Source organism: Bactrocera latifrons, unplaced genomic scaffold, assembly GCF_001853355.1.
Source record: "Bactrocera latifrons isolate USDA-ARS-PBARC rearing strain unplaced genomic scaffold, ASM185335v1 scaffold_422, whole genome shotgun sequence".
Taxonomy (NCBI): domain Eukaryota; kingdom Metazoa; phylum Arthropoda; class Insecta; order Diptera; family Tephritidae; genus Bactrocera; species Bactrocera latifrons.
In genome coordinates, this window is record NW_017537071.1 from 185410 (window position 1) to 204521 (window position 19112).

The 19112-nt window shown below is 35.3% G+C and overlaps 2 protein-coding genes across 4 annotated transcripts; one reads left to right on the plus strand and one right to left on the minus strand.

Moving 5' to 3' along the window:
* The first annotated feature begins 10707 nt into the window (after positions 1-10707).
* Positions 10708-14476, plus strand: LOC108972787 (nuclear hormone receptor HR78). Of its 2 annotated transcripts, none has more exons than XM_018939590.1 (8): positions 10708-11018; positions 11084-11175; positions 11243-11380; positions 11461-11634; positions 12122-12385; positions 12444-12515; positions 12578-12985; positions 13137-14476. In XM_018939590.1, the coding sequence occupies exons 2-8, from the start codon at positions 11148-11150 to the stop codon at positions 13937-13939; spliced, it is 1887 nt and encodes a 628-aa protein (XP_018795135.1). In that variant the 5' UTR covers positions 10708-11018; positions 11084-11147; the 3' UTR covers positions 13940-14476. The 2 variants fall into 2 exon arrangements, with proteins under 2 accessions (XP_018795135.1, XP_018795134.1); XM_018939589.1 differs by having other exon boundaries at positions 10709-11018; positions 11461-11640.
* Positions 14477-14663: 187 nt separating this feature from the next.
* Positions 14664-16789, minus strand: LOC108972788 (probable aminoacyl tRNA synthase complex-interacting multifunctional protein 2). 2 transcript variants are annotated; one of them, XM_018939591.1, is made up of 5 exons: positions 16490-16789; positions 16292-16414; positions 15461-15625; positions 15169-15397; positions 14664-15115 (listed from the first exon to the last, which is right to left on the minus strand). In XM_018939591.1, the coding sequence occupies exons 1-5, from the start codon at positions 16607-16609 to the stop codon at positions 14739-14741; spliced, it is 1014 nt and encodes a 337-aa protein (XP_018795136.1). In that variant the 5' UTR covers positions 16610-16789; the 3' UTR covers positions 14664-14738. The 2 variants fall into 2 exon arrangements, with proteins under 2 accessions (XP_018795136.1, XP_018795138.1); XM_018939593.1 differs by lacking the exon at positions 16292-16414 and having other exon boundaries at positions 16490-16786.
* Positions 16790-19112: the final 2323 nt, after the last annotated feature.

Consider the following 19112-nt stretch of genomic DNA (forward strand, 5'->3'; position numbering starts at 1 on the left):
TTCTGCACATCGATAGAAAGTTGCAGACAAACCGCAAAATGACCATATTAATACTGCCTACATTAGGGCGGAGAGAAGTGATTGGACGTCCTCGGCAAAAGAGTCTCTGGAGGTACTAATTACAACGCACCTCCGCGGGAGTCAGCAAACACCTTCAACGAGGGTTCAACCAGAACCACCGTTGAACGCAGCTGATTCTCGAAGCCAAATAGTAGACAAAAGCAAAATCAAATAGCCATAAATAGTTTTACACCATTTAAATCGGCATCCTAAACAAGCTCACCGTTAATACATTCTCTCAAAGGAAAGCACAAAGCACTTCCAGGTGAGGATAACATCTAGACGAGAATGGCGAAGAGGTTCAAAAGGAGAGAAGAATACCATCTCAGTCTATAAGGACAGGTCCAAAATGGACTGCGGAGTAGCATCTTCCAAGCAGAAGTACTAAGCATAGAAAAACCTGCGAAGCTCTATTAGAATATCCATAAAGCAACTAACATCACCCATGACAAATTCCAGCATAGCTCACAACTGCAAGAGAGCATTAAGCTCAATAAAAGACAAGCTAAACTTGATCTGGGTTGCCGGCCACAGAAACATTTTCGGTAACGAAAAAGCAGACGAGTTGGCAAAGGCAGGAGCTTTCCTCAACGAATCCGAGGCGGAGCTAATGCTAAGCCCGCTAGGATCGATCAAAGAAGAGATCAATAGACAATTTCAACCAGGTGGAAAAACATAACAAAATGCGTCATAACTAAACAATTATGGCCAACATATGACAGGAAAAGAACCAACGACTTATTAAATAGGTCAAGAAAAAGTATTTACAGAGTAACAGCTACCACAACAGGGCACTGGCCATTTGGGGAACATGGGTATGCCCTATAACGACATCTGCCGTGGCTGCGGAGTAGTAAGGAACAAGGAAACAATCTTCCACTTTCTCTGCGAATGCTCAGCCGACACAAAACACTTGGAATCCATCAAGCTCCAAAATTGAAGGGATTTCCACTAAAAGCATATCGGACATATGTAGAGTCATCGAAACCTCAAAATGGTTAGAGAGAAGGTGAAACGTAATAGCAGATACAGGAGGTTCTACGAATAGTGCATCAAAATGGCACATCAAGCGCTAATTGAGCATTCCCACCTACCTACCTACCTTTCGTACCTTTTCCATGAAAATCCTTTGAATATGTACTTTAAATTAATCAACGGATAAGTTAAAAAAAAATTTCGATTTTGCGATTCCAATGATTTCGATTTTAGCTAAATTTTATTTTTGACACGGTTTCAATAATTCATCGTAATTTGTTTCGATGGAAACGGCAAGTTTCTTTTATCGAAACGCATTCACTGATTAGACTCTATGAATATCTGTATGTATGTAGTATATATTTCTGGCCTTTTACGCGATGTTGATATACACAAGACTTGCTGGAAATAAATTTCTTGTAAAAGGGTAAACCTATAAAGAAAATGTTAAATATTTGAAAAATTTAACATAAATATTTTATAGAAATATATATCTTTTAAATAGCAATAATAATAAAAAAAAAACACTTACATAGTTTACGAAATAATATTTCTGTGAAGTTACGATTTAAATTTGAATTGAATAACATGCAATAGTCTCCGAGTATCGCAATATCGCCCGACCTGAAAAATTCCGTTTCGAGAAAAACGTGTCTTCTTACACAAACGCTTCGACACTACAGCGCGGTTTGAAAAAACAATTTTAGATCCCCAGCATGTGTAAGTAAATAAATAATCATAAACTGACCTAACCATTTAATGCAATTTATATTAACCCAAATAGACTTTTTTAAATACTTTCGAATCGTACCAATTTTAATTTGCTTAAAAGAATTACTTTTCGAACAATTAATATATTCCAAACACGTTCAACATAATCTACCTCACATTGAGTGCAGGACTTCCGCTTAAATACTCTTACTCTTTCACACCCACCTGACTCAATACGTGTCAACGTGCCTTGACTTTATCACCTTAAATTGCCAAATTACTTCCCACTTCATTTCAACAAATTTACTTCCGGCAATTTGTGTTTTCCCCACAAAATACCGGTATTGATTTCAGTTGATTGTATTTACACAAATACATTACACCGAAACAACAGCAAATCAGGTAGTGATATTAGAAACAGAAAACATCCCCCATTTTTAACTAGTCGAAGAAGTCAGATGGCAAATTATACATACTCAGTATACAAATAAACAGTTCGTTACCTACATACAGAAAGCGCACTAGATCTCTTCAGATGGTATTTAATTTTTTTTTATTCTTAAATCACATCCACTAATCGTTTTGCAAGACGTTGCTGCAGAGTATAATAGTTTTGTTCACCTAACGGTATCACATAAAATTAGTCGAGGTAGACTTAGGGTTATATAATATATGTATAAATTATCAAGATGACGAGACGAGTTGAATTCCGAGTGATCGGCTGTCCGTCCGTTTATCCTTCAATATGTCGGTTTGTGCAAGGTGTAACTTACTCGAAAACCCCGCTCACTCCCTCACACTAAGTATAACGATAAACTGGTTACGATAATTGCGCTGGAGATTGATTTTTGCACACTGACTTATTACAAAGGCTTCTGCTTGAAAGTTGCTCAAAAAACGTCCCATTGGTATGGATAGTTTGGTATGCGGTCCCTTAATACCTTCCGATGTTTTGTAGCCGTAACTATACCACTGATCTGCCGGCCATATCATGAGTGCCTTGGTGGCTGCGAATGTAATTCCACATGCCTAATGTTAAGTCTAATGTAAAGCCAAGAAATTTAACCTCTTTAGCCACTTCCTTCCCCTCCAAGAGAAAAGATTTATAAAAGAGAAAACGGTTGTTTTTTGACTTAAGCCTTTTTGAAATATGTATCTCGCAGAGAATGTTCTGAAATTTAACTCGCGACATTATGACAATGTCATCGGCGTATCCCTGGCACCGAATTTCATTGTTAGTGAGCAACTTATGGATTTCATCTAGTACTAGGCTCCATATCAGGGTGATAAAACTCAACCCTGTGGACAGTCTCACGTAGTACCAAGGCAAATCTTACTCTCTCCCATAGTGGTTTCAGCTGTCCTAGTACGAGGTCTCTATCCATCTGCATACTGGAGCCGCCACATTCCTTTTCTCCAATGCCTTCATGACGCTTACGTTAGACGCATTATCAAAAGCACCTTCGATTTCTCGAAGTCAAGAATACTAAATATTATCTTTGAAATTTTATTTTGTTAAAAATAAAATAATCTGCGGACCTAATAATAATGATATTTGAATGAGAACAAGATCAAGACAAAAAATTACTTAAAAAACTGTAATTCTATCATATTAATGAAGAATATCTGGCAAGTATTTTCAAAAAGTAAACTTAGCAAAGGTTTTTGCAGTACAAGCACATGAACAATAATTATCAATTTTATTGGGTATTATTTGATGTTTAGTTTCGGGAGAAAAACTCACTCGTTTCTAGAACCCAAATTTATGCAGCAGCTTAGCGCGTGATTACTGCCACCCTTCGCGCAGATGGGGCCCGCAGTTCTTACTGACATATCCTACTTAGCAAACACTTTGCTTGCAAATGCGAGTAAATCACTTCTGTCGGGTGGTTGAGAATGCAGAGGAACTTGATATTGCAAAGTCCCAATTTATACGTACATAAGTACATACATATGTACATACATTCCTGAATATGAGAAACATAATTTTCTCGGTTCTATTAGTGCACACATGATTTGCGAAAACCCAACACCTCATGCACGCATAAATTTAGACGCGAAGACCCCAAAACTCTATTAACATCAAATTGTGCAATGATTGTATGGTTTTAAAAAAGCGCTAGTAACAAGTATCAACCGCATAGTCATAAAAACATATTATAAACGCAGAAATAGCAACAACAGCGGAATGATACAAAGTGTTGAATATAAGCTGGCAGCATTACGGCAAGTATTGTTGTCTTAACTGCATACTTAACAGATACCGTGCTAAACAAAAAAAACATATTTGTTGTTTTTTATCAGGGATGATCGGGAGTTACGCCATAACACGAGGGGTGGCTAAATAAACTATGTAAGTGGCATTCAGTTTGGCTTTCTTGGAGTCACACTTGCATCCAAAACGGCGATTTTTCCCTTGAATTGTCCGCTTTTTGTTATGCTAATATGCCTGAAGGCGCGGTTGCTGTGGAGGGGTGTGAAGAGTTTGAATACCACAAAATGCGCAATATCACTGCCTTTTCGTAATTATATTTTTACGAGATACTCAAGGTTTACTGAAAGTTATGTTGCGCTACATTCGGCTGTTTTGATTTCTAAATAAAGAGAAAAAAATAGCCTTGGTTGGAAGAAAATATTTGTTCTATGGTTGAAGAACCCTACTAGTTACCTTCTAAACAATAAACTTGTAAAATATTTAAAAAATTCCACATCGCCATCCTTTGATATCGTAAAATGGTTCTCGTTGAAAAAAAAGTTTTAACTATCAATAGTTAGCCAAATTTCTGCAAGAAGAAATTTCATATCTCTGACGTTATTAGCAACTTTAGTGCGAGAGTATAAAAATGATGCCCTCTGAATTACATGAAAATATCTGAGAGATTTACCGCAATTTTCGGTGAAATTGGGTTAGGTTACGTTAGGCACTGAGTTCTTCGTGTTCGATATCAGGGACCTTGAAAAGTTATTGTCCGAGCCCGACAATTTTTCCACAAGGGATACCTCAGCTCAAGTACCGTATTTGTGTAAAATTTTATTCCGCTATCATCATTGGTTCCTAATGTATATATTATACAGAGAAGGCATCAGATGGAATTCAAAATAGTGTTATATTGGAAGAAGGCGTGGTTGTGAACCGATTTCACCCATATTTCGTACATGTCATCAGGGTGTTAATAAAATATTATATACCGAATTTCATTGAAATCGGTTGAGTACTTCCTGAGATATGGTTTTTGATCCATAAGTGGGCGACGCCACGCCCATTTTCAATTTTTGAAAAAATCCTACGTGCAGCTTCCTTCTACCATTTCTTCCGTAAAATTTAGTGTTTCTGACGTTTTTTGTTACTCGGTTAACGCACTTTTAGTGATTTTCAACATAACCTTTGTATGGGAGGTGGGCCTGGTTATTACCCCATTTCTTCCATTTGTGAACAGTATATGGAAATGCCTAAAGGAAACGACTCTATAGAGTTTGGTTGACATGGCTATAGTAGTTTCCGAGATATGTACAAAAAACTTAGTAGGGGGCCGGGCCACGCCCACTTTTCTAAAAAAATTACTTCCAAATATGACCCTCCCTAATGCGATCCTTTGTGCCAAATTTCACTTTAATATCTTTATTTATGGCTTAGTTATGACACTTTATATGTTTTCGGTTTTCGCCATTTTGTGGGCGTGGCTGTGGGCCGATTTTGTCCATCTTCGAACTTAACCTTCTTATTTAGCCAATAAATACGTGTACCAAGTTTCATCATGATATCTCAATTTTTACTCAAATTACAGCTTGCACGGGCGGACGGTCAGACAGACATCCGGATTACAACTCTACTCGTCACCTTGATCACTTTGGTATATATAACCCTATATCTGACTCTTTTAGTTTTAGGACTTACAAACAACCGTTATGTAAACAAAACTATAATACTCTCCTTAGCAACTTTGTTGCGAGAGTATAAAAGCATACTGGAAAAGATCTGGTTCGATCGGTCTTTAAAACGATTTATTCTGCAATTTTTCTTTTAATCTATTTAAATCTAATTTTTTCTTATCAAAACGTTTTATTTTTAATTCCAAATAAAAATTTATTTTGGCTCTGTTGCTTTCTTTGAGAACACGGTAGTTATTAGTTAGCCTACGATACGAATCATAATTACTGGACATACATATGTATGTATACCCGATTGCAAATAGTATAAGTTTTGTGGTGTGTGGATTTCAATTAAACTGAAATTTATTAATTATTTTTAATTAAATGATAGATTTTATACACGACAGCGTTTTATAAAGCCAGCTTTTTACAAAAACTAGGAATGAGAAATCGTGAAAATTCGACATAAAAGTATTTAAAAGCTCTCCAAAATAACAAATATTCGTTAACTAAATACTGCAAAACACATACATTTTAATAGTATTCTTGCTTATCCTACTATATTTTCACATACCTCCCAACCTACAGATCTCCAATGTCAACATAATTGTAGCTCAATTCTCAAGTCGTTTATGTGCCATCAAATTTTTCATTAATTTCATCCAATGTTCATTTCACGCAAGTGGAATAAAACAGTAAAGGAGAGAGCGCGATATTATTTTTGTAATTTTCAGCACTTTATGTGGTATAATTTGCGCCCTGAAATCGTCGTGCCACTTGAGCTTATTATAAGATAATATGCTTATGGCGAAATAAATTTGCGAGATGATAAAAGGAAACATTTTGTGGATATGAGTATTGCTGTTCGGTTGCACACAACTTGAACATTTGAATTGCTTGTCTCGCTGTATTTGCTTAGTACTTATAAAGGCGGGAATGTTAACATAATTTTATTTTTTTAAAAGCTTTAATAAATTTAGTTGTTGGAAAAGTTTCAAAATGTTATCAACTTATTATTTTTCTTAAAAATGATTTGCTTTAGCTCTGATATATACCCAATATAATTATATCCAATCCTCTTATCCAGTTAACATCACCATATCTCACTTAAAGATATTTTTAATATATTTTGAGCTGTCGTTTAATTCTTTCGCAACATTTTTATTGTCTTGCAACATGTTGCCACATAGTATAACAGTTTTGTTCACCTAACGGTTGTACGTATCACCTAAAACGAATCGTGATAGATATAGAATTATATACATATATGTATAATCTATAAATGATCAGTATGACGAAACGAGTTGAAATCCGCGTGACTACCAGTCCGTCCATCCGTGTGAGCTGTAACTTGAATAAATATTGAGATATTATTAACGAAAATGTGTGTATGTATGTATATGTTACCTGACAAAAAAAGTGAGGACAAGTTTGAAGATGGGCATAATCTTTCCACTACCACGCCAACAAAACGCCATTAACGGAAGATATTTAAATTGCCATAACTAAGCACCTAATTAATACATATATGTATGTATATAAAACTCTAATTTGGCACAGGGGATCGTAGTGGAAAGGAACGACCGTGAGCAAAAAACGACTGTGAGAAAAAGTATATGTGAGCTCGCCCTATAAAAAGTTGTTTGTACAAATGTATCTCCTAAGCCACAAGAGGCGCGTTGCACCGCTCACTTTTAGGTGAAATCACAAATATCGGTATCCGCTCCTCCGATTTCAACTAAATTCGGCACAGAGCTTTCCTTTGACATTTCTACGTTACAGTATCAAACTAAGTGAAATCGGGCTTTAACCACGCCTACTTCCCATTTTACACAATATTAAACTCCATTTTAAACTTTTACAATCCAGTATACAAATCAAGAATCAGTTAATATGTCAGGATAAAAATTTCCACAAATAGCGCTTTTAAGGTGTGCCACCTTAAAGCTAAAAACTTCCCAAACCGAACCAAAACTGTTCAAATCCCTAGGTACTGTATATGTGGACCCATTGCATATAGTTGACTTTTTACTGAAAATATCGGTCAACGTGTGAGATATATGTGCTAATAGTATGTATGGCTATTACAAATGGGTTGAATCGTTTCAATACTACCCCTAGTCCACATATGTATACTTAACAGAAAGATACAGATTTTCGAAATTCTCGTGACTTTATACCGCATATATCGTATATATCGTGAGATATGTTAATAAAAATGAGATTGCGTCTTGTTCTTATAACAGTGAATCCTTGTGCTTGGAATGAATAAAGCAGGTAAAAACTCTCCCATAATATATAATATATAACCAGCAAGCCTTATCTACCCGAAGTACTTTTCTGGCTTTGATTCTGCAAGTTGCACTTGTCACTTATGTCATACACAATTTTCCACTGCTGAAGGAATTTCCAGGACATTGATTCTTGCAAATTGCGAGAGTTTAAAACGTTCGGCTATACCCGAGCTTAGCCCCTTCTGACTTGTTTTGGGTCTAGTAGACTAATTAGACAAAAAAATGGAAGGAAAACCATGTATTTTATTCTTTTGTCCAATTAGCTATGAGCTGTATGAGATATATGACGACATTGACATAGTTCAGCGAATTAAAAGACAGCGGCTACGCTGGCTAGGTCATGTTGTCAGAATGGATGAAAACACTCCAGATCTGAAAGTATTCGACGCTGCACCCGCCGGGGAAAGCAGAGGAAGAGGAAGACATCCACTCCGTTGGAAGAACCAGGTGGAGAAGGACCTGGCTACGCTTGAAATATCCAATTGGCGCCACGTAGCGAAAAGAAGAAACGACTGGAACGCTGTTGTTAACTCGGCTATAAGCGCGTAAGCGGTGTCTACGCCAATTAAGAAAAAAAATTAACTAACAAATGCCAATAAAAACTGCCTCTCTATTTTTGAGTTTGTTTGCATTCTTATTATTCTGCATGACGCGATCATTACTTATCTCAGATTTCGGCAGATCTTAATTTACTAAAGTTTTTGATCCAGAGTTCTAATAACAATAGACTAGTTTTGTCTAAATAGTCTCAAGTATTTTCAATAAATACATATAGTATAGCCGATTCGGAGTATAAAAATAGTACTTAATTGTATATTTATAACATTTATTTACTTTTTCGACGCACTTTATCTGCAAATACTTAACTAATATTACTTACAAATATTTTATTTTTTATTACATATGTATATATAACATATTATTAACAGTTGCGAAAAAAGTTATCAAGCAGCGGAGATTTAAGAATTATATAGCGGTCAATCGGGCGGGAAAACATTACTCATTCACCCCAACATGCAGCATACAAAACATACTTCAAATTTTGTAGAATCAAATACATATATCTACGCAATAGTAACGGCTAGGTGCCGAAATTCAGACATATTTGTTAGAAATTAACTCACCTTTTTTGAAAATTAATTCGTTATTAGCATTGTAGGCAATATCGCTATCAAGTATATTCAATTTTTATATATGTACATATGTATGTATACTATATATAAAGTATTTTAGCAAATTTTGTGCCATTAAGTATAATCCACTCAGAAATTTAAGTCGTGCATACGTATGTACATTAAAAAATGCAACAGTATACAGCAATTTTATGGTAGCCAACTCGTTCAACATGATATGAATATTAATTCAGTTGGCTTTCATAAAAAAATCATGAAATTGTAATGCATAGTTTTTTCAAAAATTCGCAGTCGTTTTTTGCATAAGTTCTAGGCAGAACCGGAACTTCTCTCACCTCCACCAATGGCGCCAACATGTGCATTCAATATTTTCAATTTATTTACGACCTTCACAACATGAGCGGGTAGGTAAAACTAAATATGACAAATGATCTGAATAAATAAAAACTGAGTTTTCAGGAAATATGGGGTTGATTAGAGTTCGTTAAAAATAAAAATTTAAGGGTGAAAATTTTAGATACAAACTAAAAATGTTATTGATTGTTTTTAATAATAAAGAAATAATAAGTTTAAAAATTATAAGCAATCAATAACCAAATTTTGCAAAATATTTTAACGTCAGTCCTAATATTTAACATTTCAAAAAGTATTGGCATCTCATTTCGAAAAGGGTGTACCTTTCTTGTCATTAACGAAATAGCCAAAAATAGCGTTACTTTTTTGCATTTTTTTATTCATAATTGATAAAAGACGAGTTGGTGAACTCGTTTGTTGCACGTGCAATAAATAGCCAATGACGCGGACTTTAACTGACGGCCCGTAATTTCAATGTCAATTGTGCAATGAAAGAAGCATTTGGAATATTGTATGTACATATGTACATATCCATGTACATTCAGACATACCAGTCATTGGGTGTCCACGAGCAAATTGACATGTACATAAATGTATGGATGCATGCGTGTACTGTGATGACGGTAAGAATTTATTTTTGTGTGTATTCTTCTGTATGTGTACCTTTGCGGTATATGGAACTCTGACAGGGCAATTAGGCGAATTTTTTTAATATTCAGAGCTCATCGTCAACATGCGTCGCCAGTACTTTGCCGCAGTTTGACATTTGATTGTTGCTATTAACCAATTTTTGTTTATATTTTTTCTTGTTAGCTCTATATGTATGTACATATGAATGTGTATGTACAAAGGCTGGATTACTCAAAACAGATATTTAAATATGAATTCGTTTTTAAAGTCTCGGAAATTGAATGCCTTATCTTCATATGCTGATTTGGTGGTTTGGAAAATATATCAGAGCTTTATTGTATTAGTAGAAAGAATTATTCACGAGGAAGTTTTTTGATAGATTGTTAGGTATCACAATAAAAAAATAATTGATAATACTTCTTATTTTGTCCAATGTAATCAAATAAAGCTTTTTCTAACACAAAATAAAGTAAAAAGCTTGTTTAAATTTACAACAAACATCAAAGTTGTTGAATTAAAAAACGCTTAAAGGTTTTAATAAATTCATAATATTTCGTTCAAATTTTCAATCAATTCGTTGTTTAATTTTAAATATTAAATTTTCTCTAATCACTTCCATCAAATAGTTATTATTATACCTGGCAACATCAACAAGAAATTTTTGCTTTATATTCCTATACAACCCTGCTATTCAATGACAGCAAGTGCAACAGCGGAAAGAAAAATATGTGCAGGAAGCTTATTTTAGTGATGTTGGTAGAATTATTCACATTTTTGTAACTTTTTTCGGTTCAATAAGTTTTTAATGGTCCAATTGGAAATATGTCATGACAAAGTTAACCTTTCCTTAAGTGCTTCCATGTAAATGTGTGTTAGTTATGTTAGTATTGACCTCGAATGAACTGAAGTTGAGCGACCTCCCAAGAACATCAATGTAGCAGAAAGCAGTATAAAAGAATACAAATAAATCAGTGAGAATAATCAATCATAGGTACATACAGAGCTGATATAATATTAAATATGTGTATATATATTAATGTCACACTTTGGTTTCAGTTTTATTTCATTATATAAAACCAAACAAAATCTATAGTGGTAATATTAACGCATATTACCAGATATGGGAGCAAGTGGTTTCAAAAACGAAGGTAAGTGCATACCGTTTTTCTTGTTGTATGTCATTGTTTACTATTTCACTCTCCACCATATTCGTAGATAACAAAACAGCAGCAACAATTGTTCATCACGTTACTGGAAGCGGTAATGGTTCAAGTGGTGGTGGAGTAGCGAACGCAGCAACAGCGACCAATATGAGCATTGAAACGTGTCTGGTGTGTGGGGATCGTGCTTCAGGTACTTTATCAGAGATAATGTATATGTATAGCTGTAGTGCAATGTAATGAAATGTAATACAACTGTATGTTATCTAATAGGTCGACATTATGGAGCTATTTCATGTGAAGGTTGTAAAGGCTTTTTCAAGCGTTCAATACGCAAACAATTGGGATATCAGTGTCGAGGATCCATGAACTGTGAAGTTACCAAGCATCATCGCAATCGTTGCCAATTCTGCCGTCTCCAGAAATGTTTAGCCAGCGGAATGCGAAGTGATTGTACATAATTTTCATTTATTTCGACAACACATTTTATTTCCCAATAGATTCCTGCTAAAGATTTACCTAATAGGTCAAAAAGAGGTTTGGCAATTATTTTCTCATATATGTATATGAAGTCTTTATTTGGATTTTTAATAATTTTTTTTTCTACTTAAAAGTAAAAAATACTTATCTTAACAGGTTGTATATGTTTTCGGCCTCGTAGCCCTTAGCACGCCTTGAATGTTGATATTTATGAAATTTTGATTTTGATGCATTGCTGAATCAGTTAAATATATATGGTATATAAATAATTATAAAAAGAAGTATAGAAATTTGTTCGCATAGGAGTAATGGAGTATGATTGTAGTTAAATGCTCAATATATAAGTAGTACGATGATAGTTTACGTAGCATTTTCACGCTCATTATCACATTTATTTATACATATTTCGCAGTGTTCTATATGAAACTATTTCTTTACAATTACTTTATCACAGCTGTTCAACATGAACGTAAACCGATCGTTGATAAGAAGGAGTTCGCCGGAAGCTCTTCTTCTGGATCATCCAATTCAACAGTGACCAATGCTGCGGCAGCTGCCGCCGTTTTGGGTGCCAACAATGCTGCAACGGGTAGCGGGAGTTTGCTCTTCGGTCACAATCTAACTACAAACGCTACTACTGTCAACAAGTCTGAGGCACCAACTACTTCAAAGTCTTCTATATTCTCTTATAATATGACTCTGCCGGAAATGAGACAAGGTAAGATTATCTTTCTATATGTTTCCTTATTTACAGTGAGATTATTTATTATTTTCAGCATTTGTAAACAACGCAGATGTTTCAGTTCCACCTTTACCTTTTCATCTAACATTTGCCGAAATGAGACAAAGTAAAATTAAAGTGTGTAGCATAGGCGTAACTAAAACTAACTATTCGCATATTTATTTTTAGTTATAGAAAATGCAAAGAGCTTCCAACAAGAAAAACAGGTTCCCATTCAAAACCCTCCGCCCCAGTCACTTTACTTTTCCCCCGACTTGCCGAAAGCTGATGATGAAGAGGACGATGATGATGAGTCCATGGACAATAGTAGCACCACATGTTTGCAAAATTTAACTACCAATGCAAATAATAACAATACACAAAACTTAAATCTAAATATAGACGCGATACACAGTCCTGCCACAGCAGTCGGGCAAATACAAACAGCTTTGGATAGATGTGTCATTGAGAAAGCATTGCAATTGCTGATCCCCATTCAAAATCAGTTGGACCGTTTGTCCTTAGCAGCTGGTAATGGTAATACGGGCGGTTCCCCAGCTATCAAAAATGAAATAACTGATGACGACATGGGCGAAGGTTGGTATTTGGATATCGTGCATTGATATTTGTTAACTATTAAAGTGATACAACAAACTCACGTTTATGCAAGGAACGATACTCGTATTGTATATATCTCATATTTTCTTTTTTTGTAAAATAATTGGTTTATTTCTTCTTAAACTTGCAGACAGCAGCGCAGACGATGAATATGAAGTAGCTGAAACAATACTTGGTGTGGCAAATACAAAAGAATTCGTTGCAAATGAATGTATCTTCGAAAACGAAATATTGACCAGCGCCCAGGCTGCTTTCAATCTGCAAACCCCCACATTAATGTCCGCCTATCTCAATTTACACTATATATGCGAAACTGGTTCCCGTGTAATTTTCCTTAGTATATATTGGATGCGTAAAATAGCAGCATTCGATCAACTCGATGGGCGTACGCAAATCAAATTATTGCGTGCTAGCTGGCCTGGCTTGCTAGCGATAGCATTGGCACAAGTGCGAAGTCTTTCAATTACCACAATTATCACCACACTCGTGGCAAATGTACGACAATTGGCAGAGGTTGACAAAATCGAACCACAAAAAATACGAAAACTCAGTGAGCATATAGCACGCATACATTCCTACATTCAAGAGACGTTAACATTAGATTTGGATGATATGGAATTTGCTTTTCTACGTCTCGCTATTTTCTTCAATCCACATATGCTGTTGAGAAAGCGTGAATGCAATGTGCGAGATTTTGTGCGTCGTGTACAACTATATGTACTATCCAGTCTTCGTAAACATATTGCTAGCCAATTGGATGACGAGCAACAAGCAGAGGAACGTTTTAGTACACTAATAATCACACTTTTACCACTAGCTGCCTTGGAGTCGGACGTTATTGAGGAATTATTTTTTTCCAATTTAATAGGGCAAGTGCAAATCGACAATATGATCCCCTATATTTTAACTTTGAGCGCTAACACTAGCCTTTAACTACTACATTGGTTTAAAACCATAAAATATCATCGTGGTTTTTTCAACCATTAGCTATTGAATGATAAGCAGCAAATTTAACTAGTTTGGGTCGGGGAATTCAATATTGTTTATTAATTCAACAAGATGGACAATACCTTCATTTAGCTTCTATGTATTTAGAGCCAAATGGCGTAGTACTTAACTGATGTCAGACAACCTTGTGAAGTCCTCAAATACAAATGTCTCCCTTTGCGCGAGCGCTGCTAATAATCGCCTCTGACAAATTGCGATGTTGGTAGAAAATACGTAAAGTTTAAAAGGCTGCCAGCCTAACAACGAAATATTAAAGAGTCATGTCTTCACCTAAGTGCAAGCAGAAATCTTAACTTCTGCTAATTTTTACTTTAAACAATATATATATAAGTGACAATAATAATAGACTGAAAATAAGAAATATGAGAGATGAATATAACGCTTTTGGCTTTTATATCTGGGGTATTTCCTTCCAATTAGAAAAAAGCCCATGAGAGTGAAATTTAAAATTTCACCTTGTTATTGAAAAAAATTTAAGTGCAAATATCAAAGATCAGATCTTTGCAATTACAATTAAATGTAACTTTTTACATTATTAAGCAACGCCCTCTCTGGGTAAAGCTATGTCATAGAATTAAGTGGAACATGCGCATTTTTAATTTCCAATAAAAGTTAACTTTTTTACAAAAGGAAAAATAAAACAGTTGGATTCATTTACTACACATACGAGTATATAATTAAGAATGTACCAAGTACAAGAATATTTAATTATTACAATCTTATTTTACAGCTGTGTAACAAGTTGTACGCATTTTTGCCATTCAGTCAAAGTTGGTGTAAGGTCTTTAGGGGTTATTGCCGGCAAACGCTTCAATGAGCTGTGAACACCAATATCAGCAATAGTTATTTTGTCACCACCAAAATATTTTTGTTTGCCTAGCCGAAGATTAAGTGCACGTAGCATTGAGGCGCGGCTTTTGGTAGTATTACATCGCAACAATTGATAGCATATGTCCAGCACAGCATCGATTTCGTTGCAGTTGGGTAAATCTTCGTAACGGTATTCCTCTGGTCCGACACGACCCAAATACCGAATAATATTAACTTCTCCATAAATGGGAACGTACATAGTTGGTGAACTGATCATTTCAGTATGTTCGCCTTAAAATAAAAAAAATGTTTTAAAAAGTATAAACTGACTATTTCTTGATTACAGTTTTTCCAAATAAGTGACACTTTCACTTTCGGTTTTGATGGGTCTATCTTCACTTGTGCCAATTTCTTTTCGAATTCACTTGCATCTTTTCCAATATCAGGCATGGTTGAATGTTTAAAGGTTCTTACATCAATGGTGAAGAGATCTTTCCAAGCATTCTTCAATGCTAATAGGGCATATGGTACGAAATTAGGGTGTCCATTGATAACAATATCATGTAGAGGTTCCTAACATGTTAAAATTTCATATAAAGTGAAGCGTATTGGGAAACGATTAAGAATAGTACTAACCTCACGTAAACCTCCATTACGCAAACTTGTTAGTCCATTGTACTGAGATCCTTTTTCGCAGAGACCAAGAGAAGCGCGAATATTGGCCATTTGTTGTTTGAGGTCTTGTAATTGTTTTAAAACTTTTTCTTGTCGTGCGCATACGGAACCGACATCATTAGATGACTATGATTTGAAAATATGGTCAAATTGTTAGCTTAATGTAAAATATCACATTTGCGTTAAAGTGGTGTTAAAAAGTTAAAAATATATTATTATTATAATCTCAACCTAACCTCTTGATATTCTTGCATTGTTGAAAAATACTCAAGCAAATGTGGGATCAAAATAGATTTTTGTGCACATTAGTACATACGTTTGTATGTATTTATTTTCAAAACATGTGGATAGAAACAATTAACAGCTGTTTATAAATTTTAATCCGTGCAATTTAGTATATTAGTAAACGAAAATTTTACTATTTTAATAATGGCAGCGTTTCACTTAAATATAACATTACGTGCATATAATCCTATAATCTTTAATGCCACGTCCGCCTCTAAATTTTTTTGTTTTTATAAAAATAATAATATTTAAGAGATGAAGAAAATATTGGATTTCATATAAATTTCGCATTTGAAAATGTGTTATTAACTAAGCAGTATAAAAAAAATATTTAACAAATAATTGAAAATTTTTTAAAACGATGTAAATTGTGCATATTAGGTGTGCAGCTTGAGCATGTTCACTGCGTTAAAAAAAAATTACAAAATATAAATAAATATAAAAATAGATGTAAACAAACACAAATGGAAAATAAATTTAGTTGATAAATCAATTTTGAAAATTAACCTTGAGTAAATTCTGGATTTGTGCACTTAAATTGTCCAAATCAAGCGCGCACACATTTTTCTTCGGTCCAAGAGAGTTGACAGCGGACGTGGCAAGAGGATTACCATTGCCGTTGTAAAAACCCTTTAATATGATTATTACATTTTATATCTTCTAAAAGACACTTTTATTTTGTTCATAATGAAAAATTACACTTACGCTGCATGCGTCAGCTTTTATTACTTCTGAAGCTACGGAATTGTTGAGCACTTTCATTGGGTACATACAAGCCGGCAATTGTATATCATATTCCGGTAAAAGTGTTTTAAGCTCATACATTTTGTCGATCTATATACTATCTAATAACATAAAACAACAACAAACCACTGTTTAATTATTTTTAAGAAATATATATTTAAAATAATGTCTATTGTTTCAAAATATTTGTCGCCTTCGTTTTTCGAATTGAATTCACAGAATGCAGAATTGGAATTTGACAGTACAAAGTGTGCACTCAGCAGTGTCACTTTTGGCAAAGTTGCCGTAACATGAAATATTTTTAAATTATACAACGCTATGCTTGAAATTTTATGACGGCAGACTTGTGCATTTAAACAGCTGATGGTGAAATTTGTTTATTTATTAAAAAAAAAGTGAAATAAAAATAAATAAGATAAATTATTAATAGAAATTTTAGTATTTTTTTTAAATCAATATAAATTTAACGAAAAAATTCGTTTATTATTAACTACGTCAAAAGATAATAGAGTGAAATTAAAAGCAATAATTGATTATAATGCGGAAGTGTGCGAAAAAGGTAAGAATATTGGAAAAATGGATAGCAAACTGTTCGTTATTTATTTTCTGCCATCTAAGAATATTAAAATTTGTATTTGCAATATAAAACTTCTTACCTCTGAAGTTGTAGACGCCAAGAAGGCAGCAAACTTCAAGCGACATCTGTCAAAAAATAGCAAAAATCGGCCATTTTTGAGCAATGTTGCCTACTCAAATTTTGATAAATTCAGCTAAATGAGCGAAGTTCTTGTGCATTACAAACTTGCATTAACATGGGTCAAATGCGCAAGTAAATGTAAATTAAGCCCGCTAATGCATAATAGCGTTGTCGTCTGTCAGGTCCATAAGCCCGCTAATGTATGTTAGCGCTGGCGTCTGTCAAGGTTATTAGACTTCGGACTCTGTACCCATTAATGTATTAGCTATGGCAATTTAAGCTCTTAAGAAGTTTTTTTCCCTTAATACCCGAATGTGATAAATCAAACCTGCTTTCGTCAGATTATTGTTGTTGTTGGAACGGCTATCAATTCCCGTTAGAATGGTTTGGCATAGAACCCTTAATATTGTTAATTACTTGTGGACTGCTTAACCAGGCTTGTTTTTAGCTTCGAACAATTTGTTTTCATCTCCATTCACTCCTTCTTTGTCTATCCTTCTATTTGTTATATACCAAAGATTCTCAAAAAGGTTGAGATCCGGCGATTGAGTTGCCACTTTAGGACATTAATATTTTGAGCTACGAACCGATTTACCACTGGTTTCGACTTGTGTTTTGGGTCGTGTCGTATTGAAATGACCATGAAAGCGGCATATTTCACTCGACATGAAGAAGCATCACGTTCTCAAGGATATCCTTGTAAATCAGTCCATCCATATTGCAATTGATTCGATGAAGAGGTTCAACGCCAAACTCGGAAAAACATCCTCATACCATAATGCCACCTCCAAGATGCTTAACCGAGCCTTGGCAGTATTGGGGATTTGATCTATTATTTTTGGTTGGCGAACTCTTCTCATTCCGTCTGAATTTTTCAAATTAAGTTCTGATTCATCAGAAAAAAGTATTGTTTTCCATTGTTTCATTGATCAGCTGATGTGTTCCCGAGCAAATTTTTATCTTCTTAGTCGATTTTTTCTTGATATGAAAGCCTTTTTAGCTGTCCCACAACTTTTTAGCCCACCCGTGTGCAGGTACAGTTCAAATTCTTTGTACAGTTCAAATTTCAAACTTTAACCCCGCTGCTGCCGACATATCAGGAAACTATACTATTGCTAGTTCTCTAAGTTTTTTTTTGAATCATCATGTCGTGTTCTAGCTTTGGGTTGTTGTTGTTGTTTTAACGGTTATCAGTCGCCGTTGGGATGGTGAGGGTTATCTGTGTTGTCGTCGATGTCATCTAATGTGAGGCCCAGGAAACGTGCTGTTTCGACGGGGTGGGACCAGAGGGAAAAGGGTGTTAGATGGGTGTGGTTGGTTGGGCATGCAAAGAGGTGGTCATGCGGAGACTCGTTACATGCAGCACATACGTTGGGTATGTCAGGGTCTATTCTGGATAGGTAGGAGCTTAACCTGCTACAATATCCAGAACGAAGTTGCGCAAGGGTCACTAACATTTCTCGCGGCAACTCGAGCTCTTCGTCTGCTATGATTTGACTCCAAGTACGCCATTCATGGGGAGGGAGTCGGTGAAGGTGTTGATGGCTCCACTGTGAATGGCGGTCAGTGCCTGTCGGAAGTCTGTAGCGTCCGAAGTCCTGTCGGCGTATTGTTCGATGTCGTCGACGTGATCAAGGAATGACCTCTTGATGCTCCTAGGAGGCGGTTCCGCTCCAAGCAGATAACTGCAATAATGATTTCTGCGAAAACATCCCAGCAGGAACTGCTTGGAGAGGAGTTCRTTATGCTCCTTAACTGGAAGCATAAGTGTCTCGCTATGTAGGTGCTCGATGGGAGACATCAGGAGGCATCCCGTCGTGGTCCGGAGTGCTGTATTCTAGCAGGTCTGTAGCTTCCTCATCTGCGTGCCACTGCATCCTGGCGACC

Excerpts from the sequence above, each read along its gene's own strand:
- LOC108972787 (XM_018939589.1), top strand. The coding sequence starts at position 11,148 with ATGGGAGCAAGTGGTTTCAAAAACGAAG. Across the intron at positions 11,176-11,242 it reads AAGTGGTTTCAAAAACGAAG|ATAACAAAACAGCAGCAACA; the intron begins GTAAGTGCATAC and ends CCATATTCGTAG. Across the intron at positions 11,381-11,460 it reads GTGTGGGGATCGTGCTTCAG|GTCGACATTATGGAGCTATT; the intron begins GTACTTTATCAG and ends GTTATCTAATAG.
- LOC108972788 (XM_018939591.1), bottom strand. The coding sequence starts at position 16,609 with ATGTATGAGCTTAAAACACTTTTACCGGAATATGATATACAATTGCCG. Across the intron at positions 15,626-16,291 it reads AAATCCAGAATTTACTCAAG|TCATCTAATGATGTCGGTTC; the intron begins GTTAATTTTCAA and ends TTCAAATCATAG. Across the intron at positions 15,398-15,460 it reads GTAATGGAGGTTTACGTGAG|GAACCTCTACATGATATTGT; the intron begins GTTAGTACTATT and ends TTAACATGTTAG.